At 48.7% G+C, this 16,890-nt stretch overlaps 2 protein-coding genes across 5 annotated transcripts in view; one reads left to right on the top strand and one right to left on the bottom strand.

The window, feature by feature from the left end:
• Positions 1-16,890, bottom strand: part of PLAUR (plasminogen activator, urokinase receptor) — a 25,611-nt gene that overhangs the window by 3,492 nt on the left and 5,229 nt on the right. For both annotated transcript variants that reach the window (XM_023190564.2, XM_023190563.3), the window contains exons 3-6: positions 16,168-16,311; positions 6,281-6,442; positions 5,267-5,404; positions 2,268-2,414 (exon numbers count right to left, since the gene is read on the bottom strand). In XM_023190564.2, the coding sequence (XP_023046332.1) occupies positions 2,268-2,414; positions 5,267-5,404; positions 6,281-6,442; positions 16,168-16,311 (591 nt within the window). The remainder of the gene's footprint in view (positions 1-2,267; positions 2,415-5,266; positions 5,405-6,280; positions 6,443-16,167; positions 16,312-16,890) is intronic.
• The window catches only part of LOC111525246, a 37,924-nt gene continuing 36,421 nt past the window's right edge, over positions 15,388-16,890 (top strand). For all 3 annotated transcript variants that reach the window (XM_023190562.3, XM_023190559.3, XM_023190558.3), the window contains exon 1: positions 15,388-15,751. The gene's annotated coding sequence lies outside the window, so the exon portion shown is untranslated. The remainder of the gene's footprint in view (positions 15,752-16,890) is intronic.

Below are 16,890 nucleotides of genomic sequence, written 5' to 3'. Positions count from 1 at the left end.
GGGGGAGGGGAGGGGAGAGAGGGGAGGGGGGAGGGAGAGAGAGAAGGAGGGAAAGAGAGAAAGGAAAGAAAGGAAGAAAGAGAGAGAGAAAGAGGAAGGAAGGAAGGAAGGAGAGGAAAGGAAGTGAGCAGTGGTTCTTAAAGTGTGGCTCAGGGACCCCTGAGACCCTTTCAGGAGATCTGTGAAATCAAAATGATTCTCACGATAGTACTAAAACATGGCTTTTTCACTCTCATGTGTACAATGGACTTTTCCAAAAACTCCAGGACATGTGATATTGCAACAGACTGAAAGCAGAAGCTTCCATGAGGACCCAGCTGTCTTCTGTTAAGCTGGACATTAAAGAGATGTGCAACACAGCAAAATCATGCCAGTTTTCTCTCTCTCTTTTTTTGTTTTTTAAGATAGAGTCTCACTCTGTTGCCCAGGCTGGAGTGCAGTGGCACGATCTTGGCTCACTGCAACCTCCGCCTCCCAGGTTCAAGCAATTCTGCCTTAGTCTCCCTAGTAGCTGGGACTACAGCACGCCCAGCTAATTTTTGTATTTTTGGTAGAGACAGGGTTTCACCACATGGCCAGGATGGTCTCGAACTCCTGACCTCATGATCTGCCCACCTGGGCCTCCCAAAGTGCTGGGATTACAGGCGTGAGCCCCCATGTCTGGCTGTCATTACATTTTTTCTTTGGAAACTATAGTCATTTTTCATTAAAATGTTATTTATGTTAATGTGTAATGAGTTTTTATTGTTATAAGATGAATTCGTAAATAAACCTTTAAAGACTTCTCAGTTTTGGCTGGGCACAGTGGTTCACACCTGTAATCCCAGAACTTTGAGAGGCTGAGGTGGGCAGATCACGAGGTCAGGAGATCGAGACCATCCTGGCCAACATGGTGAAACCCCGTCTTTACTAAAATTACAAAAATTAGCTGGGCGTGGTGGTGCTTGCCTGTAATCCCAGCTACTTAGGAGGCTGAGGCAGGAGAATCGCTTGAACCCAGGAGGCAGAGGTTGCAGTGAGCCGAGATCGCACCACTGAACTCCAGCCTGGTGACAGAGCAAGACTCCATTTCAAAAAAAAAAAAAAAATTCTCAGTTTTATTTTTATTTTATTTATTTATGTTTTTGAGATGGAGTTTCGCTCTTGTTGCCCAGGCTGGAGTGCGATAGCACGATATTGGCTCACCTCAACCTCTGCCTCCCGGGTTCAAGTGACTCTCCTGCCTCTGCCTCCCGAGTAGCTGGGATTACAGGCAGACGCCACCACGCTCGGCTAATTTCCTATTTTTAGTAGAGACGGGGTTTCTCCATGTTGGTCAGGCTGGTCTTGAACTCCTGACCTCAGGAGATCCACCTGCCTCGGCTTCCCAAAGTGCTAGGATTATAGGCATGAGCCACTGCGCCTGGTTCTCAGTTTTATTTTTAATGTGGCATTTATCTATAGAAATCACTGACATAAACAATAAACAATTTTTTTTGAGACAAAGTCTCACTGTTTCATCCAGGCTGGAGTGCAGCAGGTTGATCCCCACTCACTGCAACCTCCTCCTCCTGGGTTCAAGTGATTCTCATGCCTCAGCTTCCTGGGTAGCTGGGGTTACAGGTGTGGGCCGCCACCATATGCAGATAATTTTGCTATTTTTTTGTAGAGACAGGGTTTCACCGTGTTGGCCAGGCTGCTCTCATACTCCCAACCTCAAGTGGTCCTCCACCTCGCCCTCCCGAAGTGCTGGGATTACAGGCGTGAGCCACCACACCTGGCTAACAATAATTTTTAAGAGCATAAAGAAGTTGAGACCAAAAAGTTTAAGAACGACTGGAATACAAAGATTTTTCCAGGACACCACAAGATGAAAGCCTAAGTTGTCTTCAGCAGATCCCCACAACCCACGAGAAATCTTGCCACCAAAGAATTCAATTTTTCTTTCCCTTTTTCTTTTTGTCGAGATGGGGGTCTTGCTATGTTGCCCAGGCTGGTCTCAAACTCCTGGCCTCAAGAGATCCTCTGGACTCAGCCTCCCAAAGTACTGAGAGTACAGGCTTCAGTCACCACATCCAGCCAGAATTCCACTTTTCTATGGCGAAAATGTCCGCATCCTGATGGACAAGTCCTAATTCCTTACAACAATATTCACCCACCTGAAGGAAATCCCACCTTTTCCACAGGGAGACCCACCACAGTTAAGTCCAGCTTAACTGGAAGTCAGTCTCTTGCAGAACTCTCTACCCGCAATAAGTGTTCCCTCCCAGCCTGGGAGAGGGCCTCACCATAAGTGCCGGTGGCTACCAGACATTGATTCATGGGGCCTCGGCAGTCAATGAGGAAAGTCTCTTCAGAGGAGCATCCATGGGTGCTGTTCCCCTTGCAGCTGTAACACTGGCGGCCATTCTGTGGCAGATTTTCAAGCTCCAGGACTTAGGAGAAGACGAGAGACACAGAGACCAAGAAAATTAGTGCTTGGATCCCCACTTCCTTGAATGACCTCCCCAGGACTTCCACTCCGAGCCAGAGATGTCATGGAGCCACCTTGTGGTCAGGCGTCTGAATGGCATTTGGAGCGGGATGGTTTTTGAGTGCTTAAGAGAAACCGCAATTTTCAACTCCCCCAGTCCCATTTCTGGCCAGGCACTGTGCTGGGTGCTGGGTAAGCAACTATGTAAGATGAAACCGTCCTTGCCCTCACAGAAGTTACAATTTATTTATTTAGTTTTGATACAGAGTCTCACTTTGTTGCCCAGGCTGGCGTGCAGTGGCGCAGTTCTAGCTCACTGCAGCCTCGACCATCCCAGCTCAAGAGATTCTTCCACATCAGCCTTCTGAGTAGCTGGGACTACAGGCATGCACCACCATGCCTGGCCAATTTTTCTATTTTTTGCAGAGATGGGGTTTTGACACGTAGCTCAGGCTGGTCTCAGACTCCTGAGATCAAGCAATCTGCCTTGCCTCAGCCTCCCAGTGTTCTGGGATTACAGGTGTGAGCCACTGTACCTGGTCAGAACTTACAAGTTATTACTATTATTATTACTAAAAAAATTATTTGAGACAGGGTCTTGCTATGTTGCCCAGGCTTGTCTCAAACTCCTGGCCTCAGGTGATCTTCCCGCCTCCGCCTCCAAAAGTGCTGAGATTACAGGTGTGAGCCACTGTGCCCAGCCAGAATTTACAATTTACAGCTACACTTCCCAATCTGGTAGCCACTGGCCACATGTGGTTGTTTACATTTAAATAAATTAATATTAAATCAAATCTTAAAATTCAGTTCGCATTTCAAGTGCTCACTGACCACATACAGTGGTGGCTGTAATATCGGACTGGACAGATATGGAACATTTCCATCTGTTGACAGTTGCTGGGTAATAGAGACAGGGATCTAGATTACACTGGAGGGGAGGGACAGTGAAAGCATCCCTGAAGATGATACATTAAAGCTTAGGCCTAATGGATGAGAATTTGCCAGCAGGGTGAACTGTTGGGGAAGGCATGTTCCAACGGAGGATACTGTATATGCAAGGGCTATGAGGCCAGATGGGTTTTGGTGGTTATAGAAGCCAAATGAACGTCAGCACAGCGGCTCATGCCTGTAATCCCAGCACTTGGGGAGGCCGAGGCAGGAGAATCGCTTGAACCTGGGAGGCGGAGGTTGCAGTGAGCCAAGATCGCTCCACTGCACTCCAGCCTGGCTGACAGAGCGAGACTCCATCAGAAAGAAAGAAAGAAAGAGAGAGAGGGAGGAAGGAAGGAAGGAAGGAAGGAAGGAAGGAAGGAAGGAAGGAAGGAAGGAAGGAAGGAAGGAAGGAAGGAAGGAGGGAGGGAGAAAGAAGGGAAGGAGGGAGGGAGGAAAGAGAAAGGAGGGAGGGAGGAAGGAAGGAAAGAAAGAAAGAGAAAGATAGGAAAAGAAAGGAAAGGAAGGAAGGAAGGAAGGAAGAAAGAAAGAAAAGAAACTAAACGAAGGTGAGGCACAGTGGCTCATGCCTGTAATCCTAGCACTTGGGGAGGCGGAGGCAGGAGAATCGCTTGAACCTGGGAGGCAGAGGTCGCAGTGAGCCAAGATCGCGCCACTGCACTCCAGCCTGGCTGACAGAGCGAGACTCCATCTCAAAAGAAAAAAAAAGAAACTAAATGAAGGTCAGACACAGTGGCTCATGCCTGTTATCCCAGCACTTTGGGAGGTCAAGGCAGAAGGATTGCTTGAGCCTGGGAGTTTGATACCAGCCTAGGAAACATACTGAGACCCCGTCTCTACAAAAGTTTTAAAATTTAGCTGGGTGCGGCTGGGCGTGGTAGCTCACGCCTGTAATCCCAGCACTTTCGGAGGCGAGGCGGGTGGATCATGAGGTCAGGAGATCAAGACCGTCCTGGCTAACACGGTAAAACCCTGTCTCTACTAAAAATACAAAAAAATTAGCCAGGCGTGGTGGCGGGCGCCTGTAGTCCCAGCTACTCCAATGGCTTAGGTGGGAGGAACTCCTGAGCCCAGGAGTTTGAGGCTGCAGCGAGCCATGATCATGCCAGTGCACTCCAGCCTGGGTGACAGAGCGAGACCCTGTCTCCCCCATACCCCTTCCCCCAAAAACTCGCTCGCGGCTGGGTTGAACCTTGGCTGTATGGTGGCAGGAGTGGAAGCAGGAAAACCTGAGAAGAGGTCATTGCGACAACCTGGGCAAGAAGTCAGCGTGGCTCAGCCCAGGTGGTGGCAGTGCAGGTGGGGAGGAGTGGGAAAATTTGAGAGAGACAAAAAAGACAGGAAGCTCAGGTCTTGGCAAGGGCTGATAGACAGTATCATTGAATTCTTACAAAATTCTTCTTTTGAAGAAAAGCCTGGCCGGGCACAGTTGCTCATGCCTGTTATCCCAGCACTTTGTGAGGCCAAGGTAGACAGATCACTTGAGGTCAGGAGTTCGAGACCAGCCTGGCCAAAATGGTGAAACCCCCATCTCTACTAAAAGTACAAAACTTAGCTGAGCGTGGTGGTGGGCACCTGTAATCCTAGCTACTCAAGAGGCTGAAGCAGGAGAATCGTGAACTCGTGAGCGAAGGTTGCAGTGAGCGGAGATCACACCATTGCACTCCAGCCTGGGCAAGAGAGTGAGATTCCATCTCAAAAAAGAAAGAAAGAAAGAAAGAAAGCCTGATACTACCATTTTTTCAGAAAAGGAAACAGAGGCCCCAGAGAGGAGATGATTGCTGGAGAGTGACTGCGCAGCTGTCTGCCTGAGTGCATGCCCCTGCCCAACCCCAGGCCTTGCCTGTGTCTCCCGTTCCTTACTTGGGCCCTCGTTGCATTTGGTGGTGTTGCAGCACTTCAGGAAGTGGAAGGTGTCGTTGTTGTGGAAACCACTGGAGCCTGGACAGCCGGGAAGGTAGCCACAGCCGCGGATGTGGCGGTCATCCTTTGGACGACGCCCTGTGGGGGCCAGGGAACAGAGGTCAGATGTCAGATTGTGAATGAGGGACTAAGATGGGATTTGCCCGCAATAGCAGGCATTCAACCATTCACTACTTCACCCTTCATCACAGGACCCTCATTTTATCTAGGACAGTCATAGATCTTGTCAAAAACTACATATTCCAGCCTCTCTAGGTACAGTCATGTGATGACGTTCGGACCAATGTGATATAAATAGAAGTGCTTTCTGGGACTTCCAGAAAGGAGAACACTTACAAAAGGAGCAGTGCCCCCTTTTCTGTTCCTTCTTTCCTTCTTCCTCCTTCCTGGAACTTAGATGTGAGACCCAGAGCTCCAGAAGCCATTTTGGACTATGAGGCATTTTGAGAATGGAAGTGATGTGTAAGAAACAAGAAGGTGGCTGGGCATGGTGGCTCACGTTAGCAATTCCAGCACTTTGGGAGGCTGAGGCGGGTGGATCACAAGGTCAGGAGTTCGAAACCAGCCTGACCAACATGGTGAAATCCTGTCTCTACTAAAAATGCAAAAAATTAGCCAGACGTGGTGATACACATCTGTAATCCCAGCTACTGAGGAGGCTGAAACAGGAGAATTGTTTGAACCTGGGAGGCGGAGGTTGCAGCCAGCCGAGATCATCCCATTGCACTCCAGCCTGGGCGACAGAGAGCGAGACTCCGTCTCAAAAAAAACAAAAAAGAAACGAGAAGTCATCTGGGTTCTTGGTGACTCTGGAACTGTCCTTGTGGCCCTGGACCTCTTGTGTATGAGAGAACTTAGTCCCTCGCTGACATCCCTGTTACTCTAGGGTTGTTAAGTGTAGTCTTGTGGAGGAGCAGAGCAGGGAGGAGGAGTTGCCAGCAGGTTGGGGCTCACCTTCTTCACCTTCCGGGATCCAGTGGGTCACCACCTCCAGGCACTGTTCTTCAGGGCTGCGGCATTGCAGGCTCTGGTGGCGGCCCCTCTCACAGCTCATGTCTGACGAGCCACAGGAAATGCATTCAAGGTAACGGCTTCGGGAAAAGGTGACAGCCCGGCCTGTTTGGAAGAGGGGGAGGGGAGTGAGACTCCATGGGGACAGTCCTGGAGCCCCAGCTCTGCAAGGACTCACTGGGCATCAATTCCTCCTTATCCCACCCCGCAGCCAGTTACTGAGCCCTGTCTATTCTGCCTGCTGAATCTTTCTAGAATCCACGCCCTCCTTTCCAGCCCCATGGACCAGTCCAGATCAGACCTCCTTCAACTCCAGCCACCTCCCTAGCCTCTGGGTTTCCATTCTTGTCACCCCCTACTCACCCCAATGCAGCATTTCCACATGGCCCTAGAAGTATATTTCTTTCCCTTTTTTTTTTTTTTTTTTTTTCCTGAGACAGAGTCTCACTCCATCACCCAGGCTGGAACGCAGTGGCGCCATCTTGGCTCACTGCAACCTCCACTCCCTGGGTTCAAGTGATTCTCCTGCCTCAGCCTCCTGAGTAACTGGGACTATAGGCGTGCACTACCACGCTGGGCTAATTTTTGTATTTCTAGTAGAGACAGTAGTAGAGCTGGTCTCGAACTCCTGACCTCAAGTGATCTACCTGCCTCGGCCTTCCAAAGTGCTGGGATTACAGGCATGGGCCACTGCACCCGGGCCCTTAGAAGGATATTTCTAATACTCATATTTGACCTGTCTCTTCTCTCCTCAAGACTCTTCCATAGCTCCCTACTGCCCTCAAAATAAAATCCAAGATCCTCAGCATGGGATTCAAAGCCCATCAAATACTGGGGCCTGAGCACCTCTCCTGCCTCGTCTCCCTCCACTACACCCTCAGACTCTACTCCACACTGACTTCCCACGGTCCGCGGCTACACATGTTGCCTGCCATCCAGGCCTTTGCATATGCCGTTGTCTCTGTCTAGAACACCTTTCCTTTGCTCTCTGCCTTCCCTAACTCCTACTCATTCTTCAGGTGTCAGCTCCAATTTCACCTCCTCTGGGAAGCCCTTCCTGATCCACCAGGCTGGAGCAGCTCCCGCACACCCCTGGACTCCCGCATCCCACTCTGGGTGGTCACTGTCTGGTGACAGGTATGTCTCCTCTACTGGACTGTGAGCCCCAGGAGGGCAGGGCCAGGGGCTGTCTTTTTTTTTTTTTTTTTTTTTTTTTTGAGACGGAGTCTTGCTCTGTCGCCCAGGCTGGAGTGCAGTGGCCAGATCTCAGCTCACTACAAGCTCCGCCTCCCGGGTTTACGCCGTTCTCCTGCCTCAGCCTCCTGAGTAGCTGGGACTACAGGCGCCCACCACCTCGCCCGGCTAGTTTTTTGTATTTTTTAGTAGAGACGGGGTTTCACCGTGTTAGCCAGGATGATCTCAATCTCCTGACCTCGTGATCCACCTGTCTCGGCCTCCCAAAGTGCTGGGATTACAGGCTTGAGCCACCGCGCCCGGCCCAGGGGCTGTCTTGATCACTACCGTGTCCCAGCACCACCTGGCACAGGGCCAGGGACAGATAAGATATTCAATACATATTTGTTAAATGAATGAATGAATGAGGAATTACTTAAAACCCTTCTGTTGTTCTCTGTGGTAGCCTATCTCCAAAATGGCCCCCAATAATCTCTACTCCCTGGCATTCATGCCCTTAAAGAATAGGGCTGGCTGGGTGCAGCAGCAGCTCATGCCTGTAATCCCAGAACTTTGGGAGGTTGAGGTGGGAGGATTGCTTGAGTCCGGGAGTTTGAGATCAGTCTGGGCAACATAGCAGGACTCTGTCTTTAAATTAAAAAAAAAAAAAAAAGAATAAGGATGCCCTATATAGTCAACTGGATATTATGGAAATGATGGTGTGTGCCTTCTGTGGCTAGATCATAGAACACATGGCAATTTTTGCCTGGCTCTCTCTCTTGGGTCACCTTTTCTAGGGGAAGCAGCAGCCATGTTGTGAGGACACTCAAGCAGCACCATGGGGAAGTTCATGTGGCAGAACTGAGGCCTGTGCCAAAGCCATGGGATGGGAGCATTCATGTGAGTGAAGCTACCTTAGGAGCCTTCAGATGACTGTAACCCCAGCTGACATCTTGACTGCAGGCTCATGAAGGATCCTAAGCCAGAACCACCTAGCTAAGCTACTCCAGGGTTTTTGACCTTCAGAAACTTTGGGAAATAATGCATGCTTATTTTATTGCTGCAATCTGTAATGCAGCGATAGATAATAGATAAGCAATCAATAATACACTACCTAATTGTCCCAGGAATCAAAGACTCACTTGACTGATTCCTGATCACTTTGCCTTTTGCACGAACCTTGTGGTGTTGGCCAACTGGATCTGTTACTTTTCCCTGGAAACACCAGACTCATTCCTCTGCCCAGCCCTTGGCTCATACCATTTCCCATGCTTGGCATGCTCTCCCTGTCCTGACCCAAGACACATCTAAGCTGAGGCCAAGCCAAGTCTTAAAAAAGTGAGAGGACCATGTCAGCCAAGGCTCTTAACTGGCAGGCTTGATTCAATTAGGTGAATCACTTACATCCAAAGCCCAATCATCCACCTCAAAGAAAAATAACTACAAGGCCACCCATGTCTTCTCATACAAACTTCCATGAAAATGAAAACACAAATTCTCATCATTGCCAAAATAGCTGTTCACACCTAGAACGCCTTTTCCTTGTGCCCTACTTTCTCTAACTCCTACTCATTCTTCAGCTGTCATCTTCAATTTTACCTCCTCTAGGAAGCCCTCCCTGACCTGTCAGCCTGGAACAGGTACCTGCTCTGAGCTCCCACTGCCCCCTGAATTCCCCATTTCTAGTTCTGCCCACTCTGGGTGGTCACTCACGGGTCTCCTGTGTGAACTCTTTTTATGCCACTCTTCTAAATGCCAATGATCCTCAGGGATCTTTTCTTTTCTTTTCTTTCTTTTCTTTTCTTGAGATAGGGTCTTGCTGTGTCCCCAAGGCTGGAGTGCAGTGGCACAATCATGACTCACTGCCACCTCGACCTCCCTGAGCTCAGGTGATTCTCCCATCTCAGCCTACTGAGTAGCTGGGACTATAGGCGTGTGCCAGTACACCTGGCTAATTTTTGTATTTTTTGTAGAGACAAGGTCTTGAGATGTTACCCAGGCTAGTCTCAAACTCCTGGACTCAAATGATCCTCTCGCTTCGGCCTCCCAAAGTGCTGGGATTACAGACGTGAGTATCGCACCTGGCCAGGGCTCTGATTTAAGCCCTTTTTATTTCTCACAGTATAGACTCTTTCATGGGGTAAACACTGAACTGACTTCATTTCCATCTATCTGCTCATCACTACAAATCTCTCTCTAGTCCAGGCTTCTCTCTGAGCTCCAGACCTGTACATGCAACTGTCTCTTCAAGGCCCCATGGCTATACCTCAAACACCTGTCCCAAACAAAACTCCCCATCTTCTCCCACAACTGCTCTTTTTCTTGAAGTCCACACGTCCAAGGCGGCCCCATCCAGTCCCTAGGGTGGAAACCTGGCAGACCCCTTGGTCTTCCACATCTGTGAATCAATCCACATGCTTCTACTGTTCCATCTTCTAGCTCTTTAATCTTTTTGCTCTGCTGTTTCTGACCTCTATCAAGCATAACTGCAGAGTTCTTCGTTTGAGTCATTGTTCTATATTTTCTGTTGGACTCTTAAAAAATGGATTCCTTGGCTGGGTGCGGTGGTTCATGCCTGTAATCCCAGCACTTTGAGGCCAAGGCGGGTGGATCACGAGGTCAAGAGATTGAGACCATCCTGGCCAACATGGTGAAACCCTGTCTCTACTAAAACACAAAAATTAGCCAGACATGGTGGCAGGCGCCTGTAGTCCCAGCTACTTAGAAGGCTGAAGCAGAAGAATCGCTTGAACCCAGGAGGTGGAAGTTGCAGTGAGCCAAGTGCTGTTGCACTGCACTCCAGCCTGGCAACAGAGTGAGACTCCATCTCAAAAAAAAAAAAAAAAAAAAAGGATTCCAGGTGTTAAAATGTACCCATTCTCTGTTTTCCTGAATATATTGATCATAGCAATTTTCATGTTTCCTGTCCTATAATCCAATATCTGAATCACTACAATTCTGTTTGGATTTTTCTCTTGGTTTCTGGTCAATTGGTCCTTTTTATTTTCTTCAGGATACCTTGTAAGATTTTGTTGTTGTTGTTGTTGTTTATTTTTTGTTTTGTTTTGTTTTGAGACAGAGTCTTGCCCTCTCGCCTAGGCTTGAGTGCAATGGTGCGATCTTGGCTCACTGCAACCTCCTTATCCTGGGTTCAAGCGATTCTCCTGCCTCAGCCTCCCAAGTAGCTGGTATTACAGGCATGCGCCACCATACTCGGCTAATTATTATTATTTTTTGTATCTTTAGTAGAGAAGGGGTTTCACCATGTTGGCCAGGCTGGTCTTGAACTTCTGACCTCGGCCTCCCAAAGTGTTGGGATTAGAGGTGTGAGCCACCATGCCCAGCCTGTTTTTTTTTTTTTTTTAAAGATGGGGTCTTTCTACATTGTCCAGGCTGCTGTACAGTGGCTATTCATAGGCATAATCCTGCTACTGATCAGCACAGGAGTTTTGACCTGCTCCATTTCTGAGCTGGGCTGCTTCAACCCCTCCTTAGACAACCTGGTAGTCCCCTGCTCCTGGGAGATCACCATACTGATGCCAAACTTAGTTCAGACACCCTATTGATATAGCACATTACAGCCCAGAACTCTCAGGCTCGAGTAATCCTTCCAAGTAGTTGGGATTATAGACGCATGCCACCATGCCTCGCTATCTTGTACATTTTGATCAGATGCCAGACATTATAGATAAAAATCTGTCAAGGGCCTAAACGATGTTTTCTTCTTCCACAGAGAGTCAGGTTTTCATTCCTGTCAAGTATTGGACCTAGGCTTGTTTAGGGCTCGTCTATTTCACTTTGGCCCTTACCCCTAGGGTGGTCTTAGGGGGAAAGCCTGAGATGCTTACCAAGGCCTCTCCAGCTTGGCAACCTGTGTCCCCAGCATCACATGTCTGCTGGAAGCCTTGTTCGCTTTTGTAGCTTCCCAGTTGCTATTTTTCTCTTCCAAGTTTCTTGGACTCTCACCCTGTGCATGTACAGCTTGCCAATGACTTGAGGGAGATTTGTTTGCAGGTTGGGAACTCCCTTTTCTGTGGTCCCATCCATTCCAGGATTTTAACTCTCATCTTCCAGACATTCTGGCAGCCCCAAACTCCAACCTCCGTCTTCTCAGTCTAGCGACTCTCTTTCTGTCTGGGCTCTATTTCCCTTCCACAGCAGCAGATTGGCAAGTGCACTCCGGGAAAAAGCCAGGTTGTCTGTGGAACCCAAGTTCTATGCTTCCCTTATTTCAGAGGTTGTAGTGTCTCAAGTTTCTCCTTTCTTTCTTTCTTTTTTCTTTTTGAAACGGAGTCTTGCTCTGTCGCCCAGGCTGGAGTGCAGTCATGTGATCTTGGCTCACTGTAACCTCTGCCTCCCTGGTTCAAGCAATTCTTGTGTCTCAGCCACCCAAGTAGCTGGGACTACAGGCATGTGCCACCACACCTGGCTAACTTTTGTATTTTTAGTAGAGATGAGGTTTTGCCATGTTGCCCAGACTGGTTTTGAACTCATGAGCTCAAGCGATTCACCTGCCTTGGTCTCCCAAAGTGCTGGGATTACAGGCATGAGCCACTTCGCCCGGCCAAGTTTCTCCTTTCATTTGCTGCTCTCCAGTGACTTCTAATAATTGTTTATTATTTGTCCACCATTTGCAACTGTCATTGGCGGAAGGGTTGGTCTGATACAAGTGACTCCATCATGACCACAATTGCAGGTCCCCTCCCACATTTAATCTACCACTAAGGCCTGCTTCTAAATAGCTCTTTTTTGGCTTTTGTTGAGACAGGGTTTTTCTCTGCCGCCCAGGCTGGAGTTCAGCGGTGTGATCACTGCAGCCTCCAGCTCCTGGGCTCAAGCAATCCTCCTGCCTCAGCCTTCCAAAGTGCTGGGATTACAGGCGTGTGCCACTGTGCCTAGCCTGAACAGCTCTTAAATGTATCCGCTTCTCTTCCTCTGCATATCTGACACCCTTCTCCACCTGGACAACCTCACCCACCCCCAGGTTGGTTTCCTCTCATCTACTCTTGCTTCCTTTCAATCTATCTTCTGTCCTGAGGTCAGAATAATTTGTTAAAAATATAAATGAGGGCCAGGTGCGGTGGCTCACGTCTGTAATCCCAGCACTTTGGAAGGCTGAGGCGGGCAGATCACGAGGTCAAGAGTTCAAGACCAGCCTGGCCAACATGGTGAAACCCCATCTCTACTAAAAATACCAAAAAAATTAGTCAGGCATGGTGGCGGGTGCCTGTAGTCCCAGCTACTTGTTAGGCTGAGGCAGGAGAATCGCCTGAACCTGGGAGGCAGAGGTTGCAGTGAGCTGAGATCGCACCATTGCCCTCTAGCCTGGGCAAAAACAGAGAAATTCCGTCTCAAAAAAAATAACAATAAATAAATGTGATCATGACATTCACTGTTTAAAACCGTCTGTGACGCCCCAGTGCTCCCAGGACGGCGTCTAGAAGCCCCTGTGTAACATGCTCCTGCCAAGCTTTCCAGCTCATCTCGCCCCACTGTTTCCTTCGTCCAGCCACACTGCTTTTGGCCACCTTTGTATCTGTTGCTCCCTCTGCTGGACTGCTGGAAATCCCTTTCCACGGTCTTTTTTTTTTTTTTTTTTTTTTTTTAAACAGGATATCGCTCTGTCACCCAGGCTGGGGTACAGTGGCGCGATCATAGCTTACTGCAGCCTCCACTAACTGAGCTAAAGTGATCCTCCTGCCTCAACCTCCCAAGGAGCTGGGATCACAGGCATATGCCATCACGTCTGGCTAATTTTTGTATTTTTGTATTTTTTGTAGAGTCGTGTTGCCAAGGCTGGTCTGGAACTCCTGGGCTAAAGCAATCCTCGCACCTGGGCCTCCCAAAGTGTTGGGATTACAAGCATGAGCCACTGCACCCAGCCTCCACTGGCTGTTTAATAGTCTGATTCCTATTCATCCTTCAAGATCCAGCTTAGCTATTGCTTCCCCTAGGAAACCTTCCCTGACCTGAGTCAGGTATCTCCTCTGGGGTCCCACAGCCCCTACTCTTCCCTCATCCCAGCCCTGAACCCTCTGCCTGTGTTTCCCCCTTCCTAGCCCAGACTAATCTATTAGGTTGGTGCAAAAGTAATTGCTGTTTCTGCCGTTGCTTTTAATGGCAAAAGCTGCAATTACTTTTGCATTAACCTAATAACCAGTCACTGTCTGGTGATGGGTCTGTCACCCCTACACACACACACACACACACACACACACACACTGGACTATGAGTCCCATGGAGTCAGGCAGTGTGGGGAAAATAGACACAGTAACAGGCTGATCTCTCTTTCTTTTCCCCACAAGGCAGGGCACAAGGCTGTCTTGGTCCCTGCTGTGTCCCCAGCATCATATAAGTACTGAGTGCAGTTTAACCAACTATTCAAGTTGCCACAAGCAGGGTACAATGGCATTATAAATGGGGATGAGGCCGGGCGCAGTGGCTCATGCCTATAATTCCAGCACTTTGGAAGGTTGAGGAAGCGGATCACCTGAGGTCGGGAGTTCAAGATCAGCTTGACCAACATGGAGAAACCTCGTCTCTACTAAAAGTACAAAATTAGCCGGGCGTGGTGGCGCATGCCTGTAATCCCAGCTACTTGTGAGGATAAGGCAGGAGAATCGCTTGAACCCGGGAGGCGGAGGTTGCGGTGAGCCGAGATCGTGGCATTGCACTCCAGCCTGGGCAACAAGAGTGAAATTCCATCTCAAAAAAAGAAAAAAAAAAAAAAAAAAGAAAGAAAGAAAGAAAGAAAAGAAAAGAAACAGGGAGGATATAGGTATCTCAGTTATTAGATTACTGAATTGACAGCTGCTGCTCCAAGCTCCTGGTGGACCCCGACCACTCCCAACTCTCTCCCCAGGACCCTTCATGTCCCTGTGACCCATCATGGAAAGGGGTAACACCAGGCCCAGCGGGGGACTCCAGGAGTTTGTCGCGGCACTGATCAATATTTTTAAATATTTTCACTATCGTCTCTGATTGAATGTACTACTTAGACCCAAGTATTGGTGCTTCCCTTAAGCGCATCTCACCGACACAGGAAGCCCACATCCTCTCTTGTCACTTCCTCAAAACAAACATCTGACTTGGCCCCGCCAACAGATTAGTGTTTGAGGACAGGATGGATGAAAACCAGGCAGAGTCAGGAAGAGTGAAGAACAAAGAAAACCCAGTGCAAACTCAGCCCTCTGCTCACTGCCGTCACCGTGACTAGACTGGCCTTACCCTATTTCCTTCCTCACTAGGTCCAGAAAGAGGAATCTCTTTCACGGATGCATCCATGCACCGTGGACCCATTCCTTCCCCACCCTTCCTCTCCTGTGGGAATTTAGGAGAATTTGACCTTTTCTAAGTCTTTTTCTTAAAATGATCAGAGCCTGAAGCCATGGAATTCGACAAAGGGGCTTATGGATATTTCTTTCTTTCTTTCTCTTTCTTTCTTTCTTTCTTTCTTTTCTTTTCTTTCTTTCAGACAGGGCTTATGTCTCTCTGTTTCTCTTTCTTTCTCCTTCCTTCCTTCCTTTTTCTCTTTCTCTTTCTTTCTTTCTCTTCTTTCTCTTTTTCTTTCTTTCTTTCTCCTTCCTTTTTTCTTTCCTTCTTTATGTCCCTTCCTCCCCTTCTTTCTTTCTCTCTTTCTGTCTCTCTTTCTTTATTTCTTCTTTCCTTTCTGACAGGATCTCACTCTGTTGCCCAGGCTGGAGTGCAATGGCATGATCACAGCTCACTACAGCCTTGATCTGCCAGGCTCAAGTAATCCTCCCACCTTAGCCTCCTGAATAGCTAGGACTACAAGTGTGTACCCCTATGTCCAGCTACTTTTTGTTTATTTTTGGCAGAAACTGGATCTCACGATGTTGCCCAGGCTGGTCTTAAACTCCTGGGCTCAAGCAGTTCTCCCGCCTTGGTCTCCCAAAGTGCTTGGATTACAGGCGTGAGCCACCACATCCAGCCTGTTACGGACATTTCTTCACATTTTTTTTTTTGTTTTCACTGCCCAAGCCAGAGACCATCTATTGCAGAGGATTCTCCCAGCCTACTATGGCCCATTTAATCCTCCCCTTTTTTGACTTCTCTTAAGAACATCAAGTCTTTGCTTGAATCCTGGCCCCTCAGCATCTATTGCTTGGACCATCTCCCATCCCAATGGATTGGGTAGGACCATCTCCTGCCCAGTCAGATGAACAAACATCACTGAGACATCTCATCTATGTCTCATGCACGCGTGTGAGCTTGTTAAGGGTAAGTTATACCTAACAACCATACATACAAACATGCAGGATGGGGATTGGGTTAAGGATGAAAGTAATCGTGTCATTGGGGTGGGGATTTGGATAGTCTGAGATGAGGATGGGGTTGATTTGGGGATGGGGCTGGAACTGTGTTTGGAACAGGGCTGAGTTTGAGTTGGGAACAGTATTGGGGTAGCATGAAGTTGGGGATAGGATTGGAGGTGAAGCTGAGTTGAGGTTGGATATTGGGTCAAGAATGGGTTGGGGATAGGGCTGAGCTAGAGATGGGTTGGGTTGGGGTTGGGACTTGGATAAGGCATGGAGTTGGGGTTCGGCTGATGTAAAGTTAAGAGTAGGATTGGGTTGATGATGAGGTTGAGCTGGGGATGGCTTGGGGTTGGGGATGGCAAGGGCTGCCATACTCACCAGAGTTGCCCTGGTTGCACAAGTCTAACCCACACACAACCTCGGTAAGCCTGGTGATCTTCAAGCCAGTCCGATAGCTCATGGTCCTGTTGGTCTTCTCTGAGTGGGTACAGCTTTTCTCCACCAGCTCCAGCTCTTCCCCTTCTGCAAGGAGGGGATCTTCATTACCACAGAGGCTCCTCTCAGCCCAACCAGTCTCTGACAGTCCTGGTCTCAAGGTTACCCGCTCCCAGGGCTGATTTTTGCTAGGCCTCTTCACTTGTTTGAGTCCAACTCTGTCTTTTTCTAGAGTTAACTTTGACTCTACCCCCATTCCAACAAGGAGCCTGCTCTATTCTATTTTAATTAATTATTATTATTTTTCTGGGAGACAGGGTCTTGCTCTGTCACCCAGGCTGGAGTGCAGTAGCAAGATCTCAGCTCACTACAACCTCTGCCTCATAGATTCAGGCGATTCTCCTGCCTCAGCCTCCCAAGCAGCTGGGACTACAGGCACATGCCATCACACTTGGCTAATAATTAATGTTTTAAGAGACAAGGTATCGGCCGAGTGTGGTGGCTCACGCCTGTAATCCCAGCACTGGGAGGCCAAGGCGGGCAGATCACGAGGTCAGGAGATCGAGATCATCCTGGCTAACACGGTGAAACCTCGTCTTTACCAAAAATGCAAAAAACACCAGGTGTGGTGGCGGGCACCTGTAGTCCCAGCTACTCGGGAGGCTG

The sequence above is a fragment of the Piliocolobus tephrosceles genome, chromosome 21 (genome assembly GCF_002776525.5).
Source record: "Piliocolobus tephrosceles isolate RC106 chromosome 21, ASM277652v3, whole genome shotgun sequence".
Lineage (NCBI taxonomy): Eukaryota > Metazoa > Chordata > Mammalia > Primates > Cercopithecidae > Piliocolobus > Piliocolobus tephrosceles.
Note: the sequence above shows the minus strand (reverse complement) of the source record. Positions and strands in the feature narration are given on the sequence as shown.